The 12500-nt window shown below is 32.3% G+C and overlaps 1 protein-coding gene across 8 annotated transcripts in view; it reads left to right on the top strand.

Annotated features, from left to right (window-relative positions):
* Window positions 1-7358: 7358 nt before the first annotated feature.
* Window positions 7359-12500, top strand: part of LOC135206248 (uncharacterized) — a 518947-nt gene continuing 513805 nt past the window's right edge. For 5 of the 8 annotated variants that reach the window (XR_010312708.1, XR_010312710.1, XR_010312707.1 and 2 more), the window contains exon 1: window positions 7362-8625. Coding sequence is in view for 1 of the 8 variants with exons in the window: in XM_064237630.1 (XP_064093700.1) it covers window positions 8614-8625 (12 nt within the window). In the remaining 7 variants the exon portion in view is untranslated. Of the gene's footprint in view, window positions 8626-12500 lie in introns of all 8 variants that reach the window. The other 3 variants (XR_010312711.1, XR_010312712.1, XR_010312713.1) reach the window with 1 other exon arrangement.

The following is a 12500-nucleotide window of genomic DNA, read 5'->3' on the forward strand; positions in this document are numbered from 1 at the left end:
AAGATGTTCAGCACTGTGTTGGAACTCTCGTCGGAGGATGGCGTGGACCTAAAAGGTAGCTCTTCTGGAGCCACCCCTCAAGGGAAAGGACGTTTAAGTATATTGCTTTTTGTTAGAAATTTCAATTAAGTATATGTATGTATATATAATATATATATATATAGTATATATATATATATATATATATATATATATATTATTTTTATTATTAGACTTCAGACATTTTCCCTCTGCACATTCTCGTTTTGCAGAAATATCTTACCAAAATACAAATAATTTAGAGAGTGATTAGTATTACTCTAGCCTTCATAAAAAAATATATATTTTTCTTCTTAATTTAAAGACATTTTCCTTTCCCTTCCTTGATTGCCTCCCAACCACCCTCAACTCTCTCTCTCTCTCTCTCTCTCTCTCTCTCTCTCTCTCTCTCTCTCTCTCTCTCTCTCTATCCATTCTTATTTTATTTTGTTTGCAGATATGCTTTAATGTGTATACAATAAAAATGCATAGGTTATCGTTCTGTGCAATATCTGAATTTTTTCAGAATATACTTAATTTCAATAATAGTGATAATGATAGTGATTGCTGTCATGGTCGTCGTCGTCATCATCATCAAAACAATCACCATTGAGGTCGTTATTATTGCTCCTGTTAGTATTGTTATTACAATTATCTCATACTGTGGATGTAAGCAATCATCATCATCATCATCACATCATCATCATCATCGACATCACAATCACCATCAAAGTAATTTTTATTATTCATATAGGTTTTATGTTATTGCATTCATCATATATCTCTTTTGCAGTAGAAATAGGCAGTTACAATATTCTTGCATCATCATCATCATCATCATCATCATCATCATCTTCATCTTCATGACCACCATCCACATGAAACTGAGGTCATCATAGCCACAATGAGCGTTCTCATGATTTTACATTATAAGATGCCATTGTCGGGATGGATTATGTAGTATCTGATCTTACACCATATCTGTTCCTGTCTGTAAGAAAATTCAGTGCAAATTTCTCTGCTTGAAATCCTGCAGTGGTCATGTATCACGCACGAGCACGAGGAACATGCGTGTATCAGTCCCCAGGACATAGATTGAGTACAGATAAATATTAGATCATCATTTTTATATTTGCTGTGAAATGGACGAAGCAGGAATCAATCATTGCACAAGTGCAGTACTGAGGACATCGAATATTTGCCAGAATGATTATGGTTGAAATGATTTGCCCACTTAAAGCATCAATATTTTGGCTGTGGCGTTCTCTGCAATGGGGGCATAATCGTCTATCGTGGGCATAGAATGTGCACATTTTCATCATCGGGACCTTAGAGTGCATAACGCACCGTTGAGAGAGTCCTTTCGCAGTAAAAAGAAGCCAATAATCATAAACAGCGTGTATCAGATGGCCCAAATATTGCTCATGTGGAATCTATGCAACCATTAGCAAATACGCGTAACTTTGCCTGATACCGCATATTCTGAGGTGATGTATGTAGTTACATTATCTTAGAGTGGTGTATCCGGTTCTTCGTCTGTTGTGATGCATCTGCCTATTCTTTTGTAGAACCTGTTGCAGGAGGATGGAGTTCGTAGGATACTTTTTTTTTCAGGGTGGAGGCCGAAGGGGTGATGCTCAGATTTATTGTGGAATTTCTTTTAATCTCCTTTATTCACTGGAAGTCTCCTTCTTCACTGATTAATTGTTTGATTTAGCAGGGAATAACCGTTCGTGATTGCTTCATTTTATAAAAATTTTTGCCTTCATTTATGTGTTGAGCCTTTAAAGAGGTCGTTTTCGTGGATTCTGCGTCCAGCTTATTTTATTTCATCGATGTTTCTTGATAATTTCTCGTTTCGGGAGTCGTGGTTAAGTTTTCTTAAAGAAAACATTATCCCTGTTCTAGATTACTTGCTGTCAGGAGAAGTCAACAAACATTCGGAGAAAAATGCCGTGAAACGGAAGACTTAGAATTCTCTAATACTGCTGTTACCAACCATTACTACTACTACTACTACTACTACTATACATATACTACTACTACTGTTGCTGATAGAAACAATGCTGATAATATTATAAAGATACGAGAAGATATTCTGTTCATATTATTGTTAAGGAATCCATATCATAACCTTATATTAGGCTTAAAGATGTACTGAATAATATTTCAACCTATCATACTGTCATTGTTACAGTATGACGTTACGGTGTTTGTAAGATATTTGTTGACCCAAGCAGTAAACTAGGTATTGGTTTTAAACGACTGCGGAAGTAACAAGCAGGGTTCAAAAGCCCTTGGGCCTAGCAATCTCATTCCAAAAGTCTCACTAGGAACTGGAAGGCAGAAGGGGAATCAGTGTTATTATTATTCTTTAAACTGATAGGTAGTGGTAGTAGGTAGTGGTAGTAGTATTAATAATTAGTCCTAGTAGCGGTGCTAGCAGGATTAGTAGGATGTTAGTTGCAGTTTCTGTCTTTTCGAAAATGCGCTCGAAAACAAAACGTAATGTCGCTCTCAATTTGTAGCTGTAAAATACGTTACGTGATTCGCTTACGTATACTGGCGTCACATTTTGTGGCCTCCTGGCGTGGGTATTTAAACGTCCTGAAAGTCTCTCTCTTTAACCTGAAAAGGAGGGAAAAAAATGTTATGAAATATTTCTAGATATGACATGGAAACCACCTTTACAACCTGAAAAGGAAGGAAAGAAGAGGTTGTGATGGGTATGTAAATATTAGTAAAATAGAATACGGGAAAAATGAGTTTTTTTTTTAATGTTTTCTTCGTGCCTTTATAGGTGGGAGGTGATGTTTATAGTATTGGATTTATTTTTTCTCGGGTTATAAAAGTTTTTGTTTATATTATAGTTTTATCAGTAACTTTTTAGTTAGTTGTGATCGTCTTGCGTAAATGTACTTTAGAATTATTTTGCAGTTGCATAATAGCTATTTATCATTTTGGTCTCACGTTGGAATCTTAATTATCTTTTTCGCAATATTAATGTAAATAAACCCAAATATTAAATTTCATATTTGATTTTTCTGCTCGATAGTTTATCCAGCAGGAGATTGATGTCGAATATAATATAATGTAATTTTACTCTTAAAATTTTAGTTTAAAAAGTGAGGTTATTCAAAAATTTATATAAAATATTTTTTTCTGCTTCAATTTACATTTCCAAGGAAAAGCGATATAGCCAAGAACTTTCGGTCTAGCACGACTCTTTACCAAGTTGTGCCTTAGTAAAGGGTCGTGCTAGACCGAAAGTTCTTGGCTATCTCGCTTTTCCTTTTTTCCTTCGTGGCAAAAACCATTATTTATACATAGCATCACGTTTTATATACTTCGTGATCAAATTATTCATTATATATATATATATATATATATATATATATATATATATATACATATATATATATATATATATATATATATATATATATATATATATATATATATATATATATATATATATATATATATATATATATATAACTAAATACGCCGGAAACGCAAATTGAAGTAGAAAAATATATTTTACATAAATTTTTTAATAACTGAACTTTTTAAATTAAAATTTTAAGAGTAAAATATAATATTATATATATATATATATATATATATATATATATATATATATATATATATATATATATACATACATATATATATATATATATATATATATATATATATATATATATATATATATGCTTATACTCGTATATACACACGTATATATAATTATTTTTGTTACTTATTTCAAATACATACTACTTATCTATTTTTGATATGTGCCATTTGTGTATTTAACATTAATACCGTTAAAATATTTTTCCGCTGATGTAAAATCTTTGTTACTCCAGTAATTTAATCCTGTCGTAGAAGTTTTAGCTTGTAAATTTTTCCTGTTCCTTTAAACCTGAATACATAAGCAGTGAAACTGCGGCGATGTCCTCATTATTACAAGTAAATAAATCCTTAACCATTCTGTGGGCAGCCTGTGTTTGTGTATATCCAGGTTATTTATCATGAGTTTTCTCAGGGATTGGCAGTGTGCAGGTTATTTCTTCATGTTTATAAGGAAGAGTTTGTTTTTGATAATAACTCTAAAAAAATTTTCGCACAGGAATATTATTTGAAATATATTTTTTAACAGGAAATTGTTCTATATTTTTCATTTTCAAGAAACTAATATTTGATTTTTTTTAATCCCTGACTTTAGGCAATCTCTTAGAAAAAAATAATATTTTCATCATTTTTTTCGTTGGGTAAAATGTTCATGTTTCATATATTTTTACGGAAAAGGACATCTTGATGTTTTCGTCATGAAATGGATTGGTTTATGCTGTGCTGATAATGTTGCTGATAGGTACAAGATTTTTTTTTTTTTTTTGTGTATAAAGGAAGAGGTTGTTTAAAGTTTTTAAATTAACCATTTTTCTTACCTTTATTCTTACCTCTAGTCACTAATACAGTTGTACATGAAGGCTTTCTCTACTTTCCGTTAAAATGCTTTTATCGGTGTCTTTTTGGATTTCAGCTTTTTCCTTTTATTTCCCTGCAAACCTCTAGCCACCCACATTTTGGAACAGATTTAATATTTAAAAAAAATATTTAGCATGTCTGCTTCGATGTTATATATATATATATATATATATATATATATATAATATATATATATATATATATATGATATATATGATATATTGATATATATAAATTGTATTAGCATTATATTATTTATTATATTATATTAAATTGTTTGAATGATTGATTTTACGTGATCATATTTTTTATATTAACCCTTTTTCATTAATAAAGAATAGTTTTGATTTAAGGTGGAATTTTAAAATCTGCGGAAAATAATCTTTTAGGATTCAATATGTGATTAAGGTAATTATTTACTGTCATGTTTATGGAATTTTCATAGAATATTATTATTATTATTGTTGTTATTATTACTGTTATTATTATTATTTCCGTTGGAGTACATGCACAGTTTTCGTTTTAAAGTTATATGTAATTATTTGTTATTTCCTATTTTTCACTTTTTCATGAAATACGTTATTATTTTTCAGCGAAAGATCTTTCCCAAAACTTTCATGAATTTCTATAATGTTCTTCCTGGGAAAATTATTGAAAATGCTTTTAGTATTATTTATTGGAAATTAGAACATTAAGCAGCATTTAAATATTTTGAAATTTAATAACTTACAGGGGATTTCCCGTGGTTGAAATTATCGATGGGGTGTTTGGTTCATTGGCCTTTTTTTTTTTTTTTTTTTTTGATACAGTTTTATTTCATCAAGCATCTGGTTTTTATGTTTCATTACTTTATCATTTTAAATCCATCTCTTTTATAAGATTTTTGTTTTAGTCTTCTGTAAATAATAATAATAATAATAATAATAATAATAATGATAATAATAATAATAAGAATAATAATAGTTGTCGGACAGTACTGTTTTACGAAAAATAATAATGAACTCCAGTAGATAATTTAACCTCACATTTCAATGACAACAATAATTAACTGAATTTAGTATCAGATTCTGTGTGACATCTTTAAATAAAAGGTGATTCATTCTCTAAAATACTTGGCAACAAAAGTGTTATTTAGTTTTAGTATCGAAACTCGGTAAGTGACAAATGTTGATAGAAAATTATTTTTAAAAATTTTGTGCTTAACCTGTAAAGATAATTAGTTTTATATTAATTATTTCTAGATTATTTAATAACGATATTCGTAGGATGTATAGAAATTCAGTATTAATAATAGCATGTGGTTTGAGAAATTATATGTTTGGAAGATGGACTCACGATACCTCCTTGCATGATGCCGCCGAGATAATATATGTTTGAAATATAAAGTCATATAAAAAAACTCATAATTTTATTACACATTGTAACTGATATTCGTTGATGGTAATCATCTAACGACACACACACACACACACACACACACACCACACACACACACACATATATATTATATATATATATATATCTAATATATATATATATAAATATATATATATATACATATATATATAAATATATATATATATATATATATATATATATATATATAGATATATATATATATATATATAATATATATATATATATATATACATCGTCAGATGATTATCATCAACGAATATCAATTACAATGTGCAATTAAATTTAAAAAACTTTTAAATATATTTATACACATATATGTAAATAGGCTATACAGATATATATATATATATATATATATATATATATATATATATATATATATATATATATATATATATATATATATATATACTTATAAAACGTAACTTTATAATTTAATGGATTGATGGAAGACAATAAGAAATAGGACAGAAGGTGTTTACATGAAAGTCTGCAATTTGACGTGAAAATGCAGTGCAGAGAAGCCCAGGCCACTAAGGTGTAAGCTATACATAATGTCAATTATTTGATGCGTAAAGGAAGAAAATGGAGTTCGACTGACAGGAACCAGAGAGAGGAGATAAAAAAATGGTAATAAAATAAAAAAAATTAAGGACATACAATTTTATCATTAGCGTGCCGAATACGTCACTTTAATTAGTCATCATCCTCTAGGCCGCTTCTAGTACAAGAACTTGATGGGATGGGGGTCCTTTACTCCCGATTTGCATATGGCGTGATATAAGTTCGCCATTTTAGAAGAGGGCGATGGATTCTATGGTCATTGTATGGAGGGTATGGGAGGGGCTGCAACGCTCTTCCCTTTAATGAATAGCTCTGCTCTGCCCCGCCCGGTTTGGAAGAATATTCATTGCGGGATTGGAAATGTTGTATCATTATTATTATAGTGATTATAATAATATATTATTATTATTATTTGAACAATATATACAAACGCCTTAGATAGTGTCATACCGGTAAAACAGATTTCGTCTTCCATGTGGCGTATTATGAGTTTATCAAATAAATAATGAAACTTATGTATATTTTTCATAAAGTCAGCCTTCATGTTCAGCAACATTACCCAACCATATACTTGAACCTTTAAGTAAACGGCATCGAGCAGTATGTTCATTCATGTGGCGAAATGCGCAGTCTTGTTGAGCGGCTCTTGCAGCCGTGCACGTGGCGGAGAGGGTGGGCGTGTTTCCAAGCGGTCGGCAGCGCGGCACCTTGAGAGCCCCATCCGGGCTTTTGGCGGGTGCTAATTTTGGCGTCGGTGGACGCGTGAGGTGCTGCCATCTGTCAGCAGCTCTGAGAACTTCCTTCCAGGAGCAGCGCAGCAGCCCCGGAAAGGAGGTTGATTCATAAGTTTGCTGGGAGTACCGGCATTCCCCCAACGCCCACCAGACCCACCTCGCCTCAATCCCCCATTCATCCCCGTCTTCCCCCGTTTGGGCTGGGGAAGTGAAACTTGGGGGGAGGGGGTGGGGTCGTTAATTGGTTGGAGAGCAAGAGAGCCTGGACTCTTCTTGGAGGCTGAATATATCTTGTTTTCGTAGGCTTTTCCTCTCTTCACAAGCAATTTTTACCTCTGATTTTCTGGTGGCAGGGTCGGCTTTGTAAGAGAAAACACTGCATTAAGTACTGGTGATGAATAAATCCATTTTTCCGTATTATTTACATTATTATTGTTTAAAGACAAAGGTATCCATCACTCCACTCACATAGGCGGCGAGAATTAAGCTGCAACTTAGAGTAGATTTAAGAAAAACCAAAATGTGTGGCTGAGAAGAAGAAGAAGAAGGAGAGAGGGAGAGAGAGATGTTGTCTGTGCACACGACTATGAGAAACTCCAGAAGCACACACACTCACGCACTCGCAAGACGCGACAGAAGAATAAGGACTGAAAAGTGTTTTTGGGGCGTTTCGTCTGTCAGCGGGGGAAGCTGTTCTAGGTTCGGGGGTCACCAATAAAGCACCACCAACGTTTGGGAGATGAACTAATTAGGACGTCTTTCTCACTTACCTCTGCTGCTGCTGCTGCTGCGCGTTTCGTCTCCTCTCCTTGGAGTGGCGAGTGGAGAAGGCAAAGAAGTAGGAGGATGAGGGATGAGGGGTGAGGGGGATCTCTGTATGTGTATGCGGAGTCTGGAGCCTCCGTTGCATGAGAGGGGGACAGAGAGAGAAGAGAAGAGAAGGGAAAGGAAGGGAAGGGAAGGATTCTGGTAGGCGGTCATGCAAAGGGTGTGTGTTGTGTTGATCTGTGCAGCGAGAAAGAGGAGTAGGAGGAGGAGGAGGAGGCGTAAGAGGAGGAGGAAGAGGGAAAGAAAAGGGGAGGCTTCTCTAGTGGCCTCCTGCTGCTGTTGCTTCTGCTGCTGCTGTTGGTGCTGCCGCCTGCATGGAGGGATTGACCCAGTGCATGCCGGCAAGCACCGAAACGTTGTTGCTTGCATGCGCGGGCACCTAGGCGGCGTCGCCGACGACGCAGTTGTAGCTTCGGGGCTTTTTGCGATCAATGCTCAGGATGACGTTTATGTCTCACGTTTGGTGTCTTGAGAGATCGTGAGTGCTTCCAGGCGCCTCCAGACCACCGGCCGTCTTGAGCAGAGGAGTGCCAACGGGCAAATTCGGCTCCCAGGCGTCATGCACTGCAAGGTAAGGTCCTCTCTCTCTCTCTCTCTCTCTCTCTCTCTCCGGATGATGATTGGGGAGGGGGGGGAGCTATAAGTGAACATTGGGAAGGCCGTCGGGTGATGGGTGGGTGTGGGGGTGATAACCGGAGGAGGGGATGACTGGAGGGGGGTGTGTGGGGGGGGGGAATAGGTAACGCGGTATAGTAATAGCTGAGGTACCCCGTCCTCTAACTCCCCCCCCCACCCACCCCACCCCACATACCATACCCCCGGGATCTTCTAGTGCGGCATCATCGCTAATACTTTGCGGCGGTGACGTACCAACTCTTGTTGTTACCGATAGCTGAATGTTTGTGCGTATATACCTACCTACATGTGGGTCGGCGAATTCACCGGAGGCGCGCATACTCAGCGCACGCACTGGATACTTTAATTCGTATAGTTTGATTTGTGTCCTTGTACACACGCATGTGTGTGTATATATATATATATATATATATATATATATATATATATATATATATATATATACGTGTGTGTGTATGTATGAACAGATTATATATTATATATATATATATATATATATATATATATATATATATATATATATATATGGACGCATAATAATTTGTGATAATGTTCTGTCGATATTATTTTTCATAAAGGTTATCATTTAAGGCTGGATATTTCTGAGTGTATTATATATATATATATATATATAATATATATATTATATATATATATATATATATATATATATATATATATTTATGCTTGTGTGTGAATATATTTATTTAATGTATGAGTTTGCATATGTGTGCATAAGCGTACAGTGCCCTGAGCATGTCAAGAAGGATATTTAATATCCTTTGCGGAGTATAAAAAAAAAAAAAACTTCTAACGCAGAACACAACAGGGTCAATCACACACACAGACGTCCCATCTATTTCCACATCACTTTGAAACGCAATAAAGACATAAGTATGGCGGCGGGGATTTGTTGCAGGGGAATATACGTAAAAAAAAAAGATAAAAAAACATTGCATGGTTTTTGTTACAATATAAAATGTAAGAATTTCCTTTTTAAGCTACAAAAAATATTGTGAGGTGTACTTGCAAGAATTACCACTTTTGAATTTTCTTTTTTTTATGAATGTTTTTGGCGTTATTCGTAAATGACTCGCTTATTGGAAATTAGGCTGGAGTAGTCTGTTCATTTCCTTATTGATAACGAATTATATACATACATACATACATACATATATATATATATATATATATATATATATATATATATATATATATATATATATATATATATATGCATGACTTTTCCTTTCCAAGTAAATAACCATTCTAGTTTATCATTTATACAGGAAATCAATATTTATATTCCGGAATAGGATAAATATTTTAAAAAATTAAGAGTGAAAAAAATTAGAAGCTATTTATTGTAGGAGAAAGTATTTTATGTTTTTATCTACATAGATTGTAAACGACGATTTTTAAAGTATTTAAATAATATGTTTATACCTTTAAGAAATATATCAATAAGGAGTTATTAGAATTATTGAGTTTTATTAAACGTGTAGAAAGCAAAGCGCATTGTTTTATATTATTGCTTATTAATAATAATAGTAATAATAATAACAATAATTAAAACCGTTGGTAATAGTCAGTGATATATAATTTCAACATTACAGAAATCTAGTCTATTTATGTAAATACCTGCAGCTTCTTTTTAAAAATGTCAATAAAACGTTATTATTATTATTATTATTATTATTATTATTATTATTATTATTATTATTATTATTATTATTATTATTATTATTATTATTGATGCCCAGCGAAGTTTCTCAAATTTGTGAATTGTCATGATTTGTAAACATTACTTTTAGAAAGAATGTGTAATTATTTTACACACACTCAGCTAACTATTTTGTTTAATATGGAAAAAATGATTACTACATTGGTTTTGCTATTTGATACAAAAATCAGTTATCTTTAGCACAATTATATTACTGTTTAGTTATATTTCATATATTAATTATCATAACAGGTAATTTTATTTACATTGTTGCTCCTTTGGCTGTTTCATCTTCAGAAAGAATTAATATTGAGTTATTTTGCTAGAAAACTTTTTTGTGATTATAACGGATATGAATTTCCATCGTTTGCTTATGAAAGCAGTATGGCTTTAATAAATTTTTTTTTCGTTGTACATCTGCAGTACTTCAAGTAAATAATATTATCGAGAGAAATGTTCTGTTGTAATTAACGAGTGTCTGGAGGCGAGATATCCATATAATGATTGCGCCTATATTTGGAAGCTCAGTTGAGAGCAAATTCTAAAGCTCATTGACATGAAGTTTTGGAAGCTTATTTGCAAGCAGCTGTGGAAGCTCAATTGCTGGCAGTTTTAAGCTTTAGATGCTCAAACTCGTGGAGTTTTGGAAGTCTAATTGCTTGCAGCTTTTGGTTTACGTTGCAGGTAGCAGACAATACTTTGAGGTTGCCAGTGGAATGATACTGGACAAAAATCTAGAAAAAAAAGTTTCCTGAATTTGTTTTATTATCAGGAATATCGTCCTCTTTTTCGTGAATTATTTAATGATGATTACCAATAGCCTCATCAGAGTCCCGATTTACTGATGAAATTAATATGCTTTTGTCTTAAGAAACATAAATAAGAAATCATACTTCTTTTTTCCAACATTCATGAAGCTCTTGTAGGCACCATTTTTTTGTAAGTTGAGCACCACGTAATGATTATTTTTTTCCTTATTTCTTGTCAAATTATGTTATAACATTTCTTTCTTTATTTCTTGGCATATTTTATAGCCTTATTTCTTTGATTAAAACCATTACACGAATGTTTTGAGTAGAGACCATGACATCATTTGGTATTCTTCAAAATTTTTCTAAAGAAGAAATTTTGTACCAAATGCAAATTTGTCGAATTCAGGTTAAAATAATTCAAAATATGTTTTCAATAAGAACAACACTATGAAAAGAGAACTGTCATTTCTTTTTCTATGCCAAAAACAGCCATGATTCCTCAAACAGGATTCTAAAATCACCAATGGGATTGGTATGCAATCTTCCTAAAGATCTGAATACCAGAGATGAATTATTTTTTTATTATTTCCACTCAGTCTGTTGCAAAGTGTTAATGAAATATAGATATATTGACAGCTAATGCTGTTGGTATCAGTGATAACATTATTTATGACTGTTTATTTCTGTTTCATCATCAACAGTATTAGTTAAAAGATATTGACTTTTATTACTATTATTATTATTATTATAGCTATTTACTTTTTATTAATATTTCATTATTATTGTTATTATTATTACTATTATTATTATTAGTATTAGTATTATTAGCAGAACAACGCTGAAATAATAGCACTAATAATAGTATTTAAAATTTTTAAAATTATTATTAATTTCGTTATTGTTAGTTATTTTCTGGATTGGTACTTAAAATTTTTGCAAGTGATGTAGTTATGGGGATTTTATTTTAAATATCATCATCATCATCATTGCATCAATGTTTTTTTGCTGATGATCGTTATTATTATTAAAGCTCTTTTATTTGTCATATTATATATATATATATATATATATATATATATATATATATATATATATATATAATATGACTGGTAAAAATGTTCTGTAACAACAGAATTCCATCTAATAAAAGGAGCCCATAAAAACACCAAAATATAGAGAGAAAAGTACTATATTTCAGAGACTGCTGTCTCTCTCTTCAGGTATATGAATGAGAAAAGTTTACAGAAAAGGTGGTATTTATACCAAGAAGATTTGTCCACAAGTAAGCCAATTTAGGTCACCCCCGCTGATAATCTTCCTTTAATCTTCTTAAGC

Source organism: Macrobrachium nipponense, chromosome 29, assembly GCF_015104395.2.
Source record: "Macrobrachium nipponense isolate FS-2020 chromosome 29, ASM1510439v2, whole genome shotgun sequence".
Lineage (NCBI taxonomy): Eukaryota > Metazoa > Arthropoda > Malacostraca > Decapoda > Palaemonidae > Macrobrachium > Macrobrachium nipponense.